General features: G+C 45.2%; 1 protein-coding gene across 1 annotated transcript; it reads left to right on the top strand.

Annotated features, from left to right (window-relative positions):
* Nucleotides 1–223: 223 nt before the first annotated feature.
* On the top strand, nucleotides 224–7,837 carry LOC112256523 (nuclear receptor-binding protein). The gene is made up of 18 exons (XM_024429834.2): nucleotides 224–377; nucleotides 1,120–1,446; nucleotides 1,530–1,652; nucleotides 1,797–1,901; nucleotides 2,067–2,156; nucleotides 2,292–2,332; nucleotides 2,617–2,711; nucleotides 2,974–3,057; nucleotides 3,172–3,230; nucleotides 3,389–3,487; nucleotides 3,576–3,708; nucleotides 3,862–3,952; nucleotides 4,052–4,102; nucleotides 4,533–4,668; nucleotides 4,783–4,836; nucleotides 4,954–5,017; nucleotides 6,251–6,306; nucleotides 6,644–7,837. The coding sequence occupies exons 2-18, from the start codon at nucleotides 1,246–1,248 to the stop codon at nucleotides 6,737–6,739; spliced, it is 1,578 nt and encodes a 525-aa protein (XP_024285602.1). The 5' UTR covers nucleotides 224–377; nucleotides 1,120–1,245; the 3' UTR covers nucleotides 6,740–7,837.
* Nucleotides 7,838–11,052: the final 3,215 nt, after the last annotated feature.

Here is an 11,052-nt window from a genome sequence, read left to right as displayed (position 1 = left end):
ATGGGCATGTGAAATATTGCGATGTCAAGTATTGATGTGTTTTATTTATTTTAAACTATAAGGTCTACATTTCCAAATGTATCCGTAGAAAATGAAGACAAGTCATCATGCGGGTAAGAGAAATCAGTGTGTGTTTTGATATAAAGTTGCTACGTTTACACTTGTAACCCGGCTGCAGCCCGGCTGCAAAATTAAGCAATCTCATTTCATGTGGTTCTAGCCGGGGCGACCCGGGCCTGATAATCGAATCCCCTCATTCTATTGAAGAACTTCTGAAATGCTGAATGGCGTCCTTGTCATTTCTAGCTAGCGACTACTAGTAGCTAATTTACGCACTGCGAGGGGATTTACAAGCAACACATGTTACTTTTTTCCAAGTAAGTAGCTTAACTTTACCGTGTTTGTTAGCAATATAGCGCATAACTGGGTAACAAAAGGGGGGGTATTGCTGACTAGTTTATTAGTTAAGAGTTACGCTAGCTAACGTTACTGTAGCTAGATAATTTCTGAATCAAACAGTTGATTAAGTTATCTTACTAGGCTAGCTGATAACGTTAGCTAGCTAGCTAACTGGTTCTTATCGGAGTTCGCGCTAGACATATTTTCTGAATGTGTAACTTCACAGTATGTTACCTGGAAAATGCTGTTAGCTAGCTGTGACCACATGACTTTGTTTAACGTTGTCGAAGTGAAAGTTGGTCAATTAGCTAGCCAGTTCTAGGTAGTTATCTAACTTTGATGCCCTACGTTTGGAATAGAGCGGTGCACATTTGGTTAGCTAAATATCGTTAGCTAGCTAGTTAGCTTCTAAAGTTAGTTACCTAACGTTACAAGTGAAACAACTAACAATGCCAGCTACTGTACAATGTCAGTCCACCGCGTAAGTAGGCCTAAGCTACTTTTCTACAGTTATGCTAATTTATGGCAGATACTTTGTCTTTGCAATCCTCACTGGCAACTATAGACTTGAAGTGACGTAGCCAGTCCCGACCTAGCAAAATAGATTTTTTTCATAAGAAAAACTGTCTCATTTCATAGTACAGAAAGTATTGATAACTATGAGTTGTCAGTGTGCTCCAACTCGGAGAGAAATAATAATGGTGTCTCTTTTGCCAATAGTGCATCATAGTCCTTGGGGTGTGTGAGTGGAAGGGGGTGCGGCTGCCACAGTTCCAGAAGTGGGAGAGAGAAAGGCCTTTGAACCCCAGAGAGGCACAATCTGCTGCATAGACCGGTATTATCGTGATGTCAGAGGAAGACGGTAAACCCGGCCAGGCTCTGGAGGCCAAGGCAGAGCCAGTGGCACCCAGTGGCCAGGGACCTGCGTCCGTGTCCACAACTGTGTCGGGGCCCCCTACCCCCACCGAGGATGAGGATGAGAGCGAAGACGAGTCTGAGATCCTGGAGGAGAGCCCTTGCGGCCGCTGGCAGAAACGCAGAGAGGAGGTGAGACGGAGACACATTGGACTGTCCATGAACTTGTTGCAAAAGTGTGAACCATGTTTCTTGCCTCTGTTTTCTCCCCCCAGGTGAACCAGCGGAACGTCCCAGGGATAGACGCTGCCTACCTGGCCATGGACACGGAGGAGGGGGTGGAAGTGGTCTGGAACGAGGTCATGTTCTCTGAGAGGAAAAACTTCAAGCTGCAGGAGGTAAAGTATGTCTGGCTGCTTCACCAACATCGCCCCCTTGTCTATCTGTCCTTGTCTAGTGGAGTTATAACAGTTGATCCCATCTCTATGGAGACTGTTTAGTTAAATGCTGTCCCCATGTTGTCTCTATTCCTCTTTGAACAGGAGAAGGTGAAGTCTGTGTTTGACAACTTGATTCAGCTGGAGCATCTCAACATTGTCAAGTTTCACAAGTACTGGGCTGACATCAATGACATCAACCGTGCCAGGGTGAGTTCTGACTCGTCTATGAGAGGGAAGACTTTCCTTGTTTCTATCACATGGTCTGGTTGCTATAGTCAAGACTAAATGTGAGGAGTCAGTGAAATGGTGGAACAATGTAACACATTTCAATGATTCTTCTTCCTAACTGATAAGTTGCGGTCTTCACCTCAGGTGATTTTCATCACAGAGTACATGTCCTCAGGAAGTCTGAAGCAGTTTCTGAAGAAGACTAAGAAGAACCACAAGACCATGAATGAAAAGGTGCAAATATCATAATACAATTTGCCCTGCCCACCATGTCACCGATAACACAGTAGCACATCAAAGGATGTTTAGCTTTGCAGATAAGACTTTCATTACTCTACATGTAACAGAATATATCATTTGTTTGTTTAGGCCTGGAAGAGATGGTGCACCCAGATCCTCTCAGCGCTCAGGTCAGTTTCTCTCACTCTTACAGACCAACTCTGTGATAGCTGCAACACTAATAACAGGGCCCCATATTTAATAAAAACAGGTCATCGGGGTCATGTGCGGTAGGCACGAAACAGGAGAAAATGTTTTGTCATTGTGTGAAACATGGATGTACTACCTCAACTGAACTAATAAGAACAAGCATTTTGTTGAGGTGCCTTAAGGAACACAAACCTGGTTTACTATGACGGACAAAAACAACTGTGGGGTTGACTAACTCCTATGGTCTCCGATGAGCCTCTGTTAGTTACCTCCACTCCTGTGAGCCGGCCATCATCCACGGGAACCTGACCTGTGACACAATCTTCATCCAGCACAATGGACTCATCAAGATAGGATCAGGTAGTGCTCCAGTCCTGAACAGCACCACACCAGCCCTGTATAGGTTTAGCTCCAGGTTATAAGATTATAAGGCTGCGTTTACAGGCAGCCCAATTCTGATCTTTTTTTCACTCATTGGTCTTTTGACCAATCAGATCAGCTCTGGAGGGAAAAAATATATAATGTGGAAAGATCGGATGAGATTGGTCAAAAGATCAGAATTGGGCTACCTGTCTAACCACAGCCAAACAGACTGACTAATCCAGTGTTTGTTGTCCCCCAGTGGCTCCAGACACCATCAACAATCATGTGAAGACCTGCAGAGAGGAACAGAAGAACCTGCACTTCTTCGCTCCTGAATATGGAGGTAAAGGCTCTGAATGACATGGATAGGTCAAATATAGGATCTTCTCAGGAAATGTCTTTCACTAAAACCATTGCCTCACATCTCTTCTCTCGATCTTCTCCCTGACCCCTGTAGCTGTTGCAGATGTCACTACTGCAGTGGATATCTATTCCTTTGGGATGTGTGCCCTGGAGGTGAGCTGGCACTCTAAAGTCGAAATGCATTTAAAATTGACGTCATCTCCGTGTGTCAGAACTTGTGACGTCATCTCCGTATCGGGTTTATCTGATCTCTGCTGCGCTGAGGCTTGTGTTGGGTGGATGGTGGTGATATCATTGTGTCTGTTGTATAGATGGCAGTGTTGGAGATCCAGGGGAATGGAGAATCTTCCTACGTCTCTCAGGAGGCCATCAACAATGCCATACAGTCACTGGAAGACCCACTGCAGAGGGTAAGAGTGTGTGTAATATTATGGTTGTGTGTGTACTATAATGGGGGGGGTAATATTGTTGGTGTGTGTGTGTGTGTGCGCCCTGCAGGAGTTTATTCAGAAGTGTCTGGAGGCTGACATGTTTAAGAGGCCTACAGCCAGAGAGCTGCTATTCCACCAGGCTCTGTTTGAGGTGCCCCTGTTGAAGCTGCTAGCTGCACACTGCATCGTCAGCCACCAGCGTGAGTGTCTCTCGCACACAAACACTTCGCCACCAGATTGAGTCTTCACGTGCAAACAAACACACTCTCACTCATTGTCACATGCAAACATTTGAACCCCAGAGGGGTCATTGTCAGCCACCAGCTTGAGTATCTTCTCCATACCTCTATCAGATATGATCCCTGAGAATGCCTTAGAGGAGATCACGAAGAACATGGACCCCAACCTCATCATCGCTGAGATAAAGGAGGGCGTGCAGCTCAAGTAAGTTAAACTGTTGGTGCCTCTATCTTCAGCTGAGTACGCTTTAGAACAGGATATATTCTTCAGAGTCCTGTGCTGATCCTGTTTTTCTCTCATCAGGCTGTCTCAGTTTCCTGCCCTGGAGCTGGATAAGTTCCTGGAGGATGTGAGGTAAGGAACTCTCCATCAGCTACTGAACAGGACCAGGAAGCTGTCCAGCCTATGACATATTTCCACCACTAGAGGGTGTAGCTGAATCAGATGGCTCAGACTTCTTTCTAGTTACTACTTTATTAGAGAAGCATCTTGTAAAACAATATCTGGGGTGGCAGTATTTAGCATTTGACTATTATTGTGCTTTGCCAACATCTGAAATATAAGGTGTTTCTCCAGCCCTTCCCCTGTTCATACTTTTTGTTGAAGTAGAAATCTGTGTGGAACAATGTATGAGAATACCTGCAAACTCTCAAGATTTGCTCCCAGAGTTTTGATGTAATCTTTTGACCATCGTGGGTCTACACTTTAGCCTTAATAACATGTGTATAATTTACCAGTGCCATCATGAAATGAATGTAACTCTTCTTCCCTCCCTCCCTAACAGGAACGGTATCTACCCCCTGACAGCGTTCGGTCTGCCCTCTCGCCAGCAGCCCCAGCAATCCCCTGTCAAATCCCCCATTGTCGCCCCCTCTGTAAAATCCCCTACCCCAGAACCTTCGGAACTGGAGACACGCAAGGTGAGGGAGAGTCGAAATCGGGAAGAGTGTATCTATCCCATCAATTACTTCACAATAGCAATATTTTATTTGTTGGACACCTTTCTGAACACCTACATTTCTCACCTTCTGCAGGTTGTTCAGATGCAGTGTAATATTGAGCCAGTGGAGGAGGGTGCAAAACATCATGTAAGTAGCTTTAATCTCATTGTTTTCAGTTCACTGACTAAAAGTTAGATGATGTCGACGAGCATGTTCTCGAGGCCAGTCTCAATGTGTAACCATCTCCTCCTCCTCCCTCCACAGCTGACACTACTGTTGAAGCTGGAGGACAAACTGAACAGACACTTAAGCTGTGACTTGTTACCCAGTAAGAACAACAGAAACAAAAAGACATGTCATTGAGCTGGGCAGGCAGGAGATCAAAGCGTATGTTCAGTTAAAGAGATACTGATTGCATACTGGGATCTATGCTATTTGCTAACCCAGTGTGATTTTATTAGACCGCACTTGGACCATTAGGATTTCTATAAAAATAACACTACAATACGCAGCCACTATACTGCTTCCAAGGGGGACAATAGGATCTAGTCTTACTGGACTGTCCTCTCCTAATGACGAATGGAACACAGGTGCACAGGCCAGACGGACCACAAGTCTCGATCAAACTATGCAGCCAGTCTCAAACTGTTATAGACAGGTGTTTGGGTAAGATAACATAGTCACACAGCATTCCTTTTAACATTGTCAGGTTTCACAAGGGAAGGGATTTGAGTTGTAACCCTATCAGCTCTTGTCTGACCCAGCTTGTTGTGGATGTTGTCTGGGAATGGCAGGACTTTGGCCACGAAGCCAGTCTGGGTGTGTTTTGTCTTGAACTCCAGACACTGGCCCTGCCCTAGTGTACGGTAACCCCAACCTCATCCACGTCGTTGGGGCTGCTCCCATTGCACTCATCGCTGGCATGATCAGACAGTTTGTGTGCATGTGTGCGCGCCTTGTATGTGAGATACCAGTGGATCTGGAGTGCAGATGAGGTGGAATTGGGTGGAGGGGGACAATGCACAAAAGGCCATATGAGGGATCCTTAGACGGTACAAACACAGTATTATATTGTACCCCATAGGGAATACAGGTCTAAGTTGGGCATCTACGTTGAACATGAGTCTTCCCATAGCCAGGAGGGTGTGTTCGAATGACCCTGCCCCTCCCACACACACACACATGACAGGCGTGTCTAGTGTTGTGTGTTGAGAATGTCAGGCGTGTGTGGCTGTTGCTGGCAGCTGCTCCATCTCTGGGGAGGGCTTGGGCACTGACACACCCTGCAGGGCATACAAATGAATACAGAAACACACTCAGAGATTTGCCTGCGCGTACAGAAACGTATACTCTCTCCCACGCATAGTCCTTAACTACCTGTCTTCCCACATCATACCTCCCATCAATACTTAAGCTGCTCCTATCATAGAGATGGGGAGGTTAAATCAGACAAAAGTCCATTAAGTCTGTTGGGTTTCTATCACATTTAATATTTCACTTAAGATTGCGTAGGAACAAACGTGTATGTATGCTAACACTGACCCTATGGTTTCTGTTCCAGATGAGAATGTAAAGGAACTGGCTGTTGAGCTGGTCCAACTGGGCTTTATCAGCGAGGTAAGTGTGTGTAGGTGTTCTGTGGCAGAGCAGTGTAAGTGTTGTATATGGCAGAGGAGAGGCAGTGAGAGTGGATTAGTGTCCATGATGAGCATCCCGCTCTAGCTCTGCTTGACCACTATAAACACACACAATCACAGGCAGTGTGTGCACATGTCAGATTGCAGCTCCTGCCCTCTACTCTAAAGATAGGGCTGTCTTTTTTTATTTGATAGATTCTCTCACTATGTACCTAATAGCTCTGGAGAACGATGTACATAATATATTCTACCCCCCCAGCTCTTGACTCTTCTGTGTGGGCTCCCTCTATATGTAATGTGATTGATTGTCCTTACAGGTGGACCAAAGCAGGATGGCCACTGTACTAGAAGAGGCCTTCACCAAGTTCTTCAGCAGGAACGATTCCCTCAACCCCGTCACTGTGTCCTCATAACAGGATCACCACGGACCCCAACTCCAGTACCTCTATATATGCCTACAGGTACCTCCGTAGGTGGTTTGAAATCGGATACAAATCTAATTTCTAGCCGTGTGACTTGTCTGAACAGTCAAATCTGATTTATTTTCCCTCAAATAGTTTTTACTGTTATTTGGCTTATGTTGTTGCTTGATAGCCTCTCTGTTGACAGTTTGACAAGAACATGTGGTAGCTACCTAGCTTTTGTTAATTGTTTACAAACGATTGGGTGTGCTAGAGAGAAACTGCTAGCTAGTTGATTGATTGCTGTGGCTAGCCAAAATAGCACTCGTTTTGAAAGTTTGGTCATCTCATCCTTTTGGGGCTTTAAAAGTGTTTCTTAATTAACTCTGATTTTGAACATTTAAAGCAACCGGGAAATGTCTATGCCAGGCATTGGTACCTTAGCTAACTACATAAGTGATAGGGAGCACCGACACCAATCAGCTTACACCACACCCCCGTCGTTAATGACAACTAGTGTAGCCCTGTCAGCAATGACTGCTGTCTGAACACCCATTCATCTGATTTGGTCAGACAGGAGAAATACTCCAGATATAGCAGACCCTAGCCCCCCGACACAAACTATTGCAGCATAAATACTGGAGGCTGAGACAGGAGGGGCCGGGAGACACTGGCCCCATCTGACGATACACCCGGACGGGGCAAAACAGGCAGGATATAACCCCACCCACTTTGCCAGAGCACAACCCCCAACTTACTATCCAGAGACAAGGCCGAGTAAAGCCCATGAAGATCTCCCCCTCGGCACAAACCCAGACAGGAAGATCACGTCAGTGACTCAACCCACTCAAGTGACGCACCCCTCCTAGGGATGGCATGGAAGAGCACCAGTGACTCAGCCCCTGTAATAGGGTTAGAGGCAGAGAATCCCAGTGGAAAGAGGGGAACTGGCCAGGCAGAGACCGCATGGGCGGTTCGTTGCGCCAGTGCCTTTCCGTTCACCTTCACACTCCTGGGCCAGACTACACTCAATCATATGACCCACTGAAGAGATGAGTCTTCAGTAAAGACTTAAAGGTTGAGACCGAGTCTCTCACATGGGTAGGCAGACCATTCCATACAAATGGAGCTCTATAGGAGAAAGCCCTGCCTCCAGCTGTTTGCTTAGAAATTCTAGGGACAGTAAGGAGGCTTGTGACCGTAGCGTACGTGTAGGTATGTACGGCAGGACCAAATCGGAAAGATGGGAAGGAGCAAGCCCATGTAATGCTTTGTAGGTTAGTAGTAAAACCTTAATCATCCCTAGCCTTAACAGGAAGCCAGTGTAGAGAGGCTAACACTGGAGTAATATGATCACATTTTTTGGTCAAGATTCTAGCAGTCGTGTTTAGCACTAACTGAAGTTTATTTAGTGCTTTATCCGGGTAGCCGAAAAGTAGAGCATTGCAGTCGTCTAACCTAGAAGTGACAAAAGCATTGATCAATGAGAATGAATGTGAATTTGGTTGGGTCGCCCAAAAAGTAACATTGCAGCTCTAAGGTCTGCAGTGTGAATAAGGCTTAAATCTATGGGGGACCATATAGCCTTGCAGGGCTGCCCGAGTCAGTCCCCCTCTGTTTACTCTTCTCTTTATAGTAGCAACTTGTTTTGGGATGGAAGCCAACAGTTATCACATGTCAGTATTACTTGTTTGTGCTTTAGAAGTGCATTTAATGTCTTTGCCATTAGCCTTTTTTTGTGGCTGTATACAAGCACACCTGCTCTCCGCCTTAAAGTTCTCTGCCTCTGTGTGGTCACTACGGCTATGCATGAATGTCTGCGGTGAACTTTACTCTCTTTCTGAATGCTATAAGTGAGCCTTGTATACATGTATGAGTGGGGTAGGGGGAGTCTAGAGTATTAATGTTACAAATGTGTCATATCTTCACTTTTTTAACAAACTGAAATGTTTACTGTGGTCTTAACTGATGGAGCCACACCCCCATGGAGTCTGAGCCAATAGTCTGGGAGGGATGGGAATTACTGCCTGTCAATCAAAGCAGATTTACAGGAGATGTCCAATGGCTGGAGCTGAAGTTAAGGTGGCTGATCGGTGAACACCGTATTCATGCCTCTGCTTGGCTAACTCAACTTTATATAGTCTGTTAAAAATATATATTTTTTAACTTATACTGTACTTATTCTGGATACATTTTTTTTTTTTTTTTTGTGAACAGGTAATGATTTACTTTACTGTACAACCCAAAGAGGAGTTGAAGTCCAAATATGAAATGAGTATATGAGTGGACAAACTGTTAGAGCCAGGCCACTAGATTAACTCGTACTGCTTCAACTAAGCTGTTTGTCTTGGCAACGCTAGTGCTGTTGAGTGCAGAAACGGTTAGGTGATCAGGTTCAGTAGGGCACAACGTTGTGGAATTTTGACATCAAAGTATTCAGACCCCTCGACTTTTTCCACATTTTGTTACCTTACAGCCTTATTCTAAAATTCATTAGATGTGTTTTTTCTTTCTTGTCAATCTACACACGATACCCCATAATGACGAAGCAAAAAGGTTTAGACATTATTGCAAATGTATACAAAAAAAAGTCACATTTACATAAGTATTCAGATCCTTTACTCAGTACTTTGTTGAAGCACCTTTTGGCAGTGATTACAGCCTCGAGTCTTCTTGGGTATGATACTACAAGCTTGGCACACCTTTAGTTGGGGAGTTTCTCCCATTCTTCAGAACCTCTCGATCTCTGTCAGGTTGGATAGGGAGCGTTGCTGCACAGCTATTTTCAGGTCTCTCCAGAGATTTTTGATCGGGTTAAAGTCCGGGCTCTGCCTGGGCCACGCAAGGACATTCAGAGACTTGTCCCGAAGCCACTCCTGTGTTGTCTTGGCTGTGTGCTGAGGGTCGTTGTTCTGTTGGAAGGTGAACCGTTGCCCCAGTTGGAGTTCCTGAGTGCTCTGGAGCAGGTTTTCACCAAGAATCTGTTCTTTGCTCTGTCTTTTGCCTCGATCCTGACTAGTCTCCTAGTCCCTTCCTCTGAAAAACATCCCCACAGCATGGTGCCAGGTTTCTTCCAGACGTGATGCTTTGCATTCAGGCCAAAGAGTTCAATCTTGGTTTCATCAGACCAGAGAATCTTGTTTCTCATGGTCTGAGTCCTTTAGGTGCCTTTTTTTTGCGAACTCCAAGTGGCCTGTCATGTGCCTTTTTTACTGAGGAGTGGCTTCTGTCTGGCCACTACCACAAAGGCCTTTTTGGTGGAGGGCTGCAGAGATGGGAGAACCTTCCAGAAGGACAACCATCTCCACAGAGGAGCTCTGTCAGAGTGACCATTGGTTCTTGGTCACCTCCCTCACCAATGCCCTGATTGCTCAGTTTGTCTGGGCAGCCAACTCTAGGAAGAGTCTTGGTGGTTCTAAACTTCCATTTAAGAATGATGCAGGTCCCTGTTTTATTGGACCTTCAATGCTGCAGAAATGTTTTGGTACCCTTCCCCAGATCTGTGCCTCGACACAATCCTGTCTCGGAGCTCTACGGACAATTCCTTCGACCTCTGCTCTGACATGCACTGTCAACTGAACTGTGGGACCTTATAGGCAGGTGTGTGTGTGTCTTTCCAAATCATGTCCAATCAATTGAATTTATCACAGGTGGACTCCAATCGAGGTGTAGAAACATCACAAGGATGATCAATGAAAACAGGATGCACCTGAGTTCAATTTCGAGTCTTATTTTATTTTCACCTTTATTTAACCAGGTAGGCAAGTTGAGAACAAGTTCTCATTTACAATTGCGACCTGGCCAAGATAAAGCAAAGCAGTTCGACACATACAACAACACAGAGTTACACATGGAGTAAAACAAACATACAGTATAAACAAGTCTATATACGATGTGAGCAAATGAGGTGAGATAAGGGAGGTAAAGGCAAAAAAAGGCCATGGTGGCAAAGTAATACAATATAGCAAGTAAAACACTGGAATGGTAGATTTGCAGTGGAAGAATGTGCAAAGTAGAAATAAAAATAATGGGGTGCAAAATAAATAAATACAGTAGGGGGAGAGGTAGTTGTTTGGGCTAAATTATAGGTGAGCTGCTCTGACAGTTGGTGCTTAAAGCTAGTGAGGGAGATAAGTGTTTCCAATTTCAGAGATTTTTGTAGTTCATTCCAGTCATTGGCAGCAGAGAACTGGAAGGAGAGGCGGCCAAAGAAAGAATTGGTTTTGGGGGTGACTAGAGAGAGACCTGCTGGAGCGTGTGCTACAGGTGGGAGATGCTATGGTGACCAGCGAGCTGAGATAAGGGGGGACTTTACCTAGCAGGGT

Source organism: Oncorhynchus tshawytscha, linkage group LG08, assembly GCF_018296145.1.
Source record: "Oncorhynchus tshawytscha isolate Ot180627B linkage group LG08, Otsh_v2.0, whole genome shotgun sequence".
In the NCBI taxonomy this organism is placed as follows: domain Eukaryota; kingdom Metazoa; phylum Chordata; class Actinopteri; order Salmoniformes; family Salmonidae; genus Oncorhynchus; species Oncorhynchus tshawytscha.
The sequence above is the reverse complement of the archived record's forward strand: the minus strand, read 5'-3'. Positions and strand labels throughout refer to the sequence as shown.

Bases quoted from the DNA above. Each gene is read 5' to 3' on its own strand.
- LOC112256523 (XM_024429834.2), top strand. From the start codon at position 1,246: ATGTCAGAGGAAGACGGTAAACCCGGCCAGGCTCTGGAGGCCAAGGCA. The intron at 3,709-3,861 runs GTGAGTGTCTCT...TACCTCTATCAG, and splicing joins CTGCATCGTCAGCCACCAGC to ATATGATCCCTGAGAATGCC. The intron at 6,307-6,643 runs GTAAGTGTGTGT...TTGTCCTTACAG, and splicing joins AACTGGGCTTTATCAGCGAG to GTGGACCAAAGCAGGATGGC.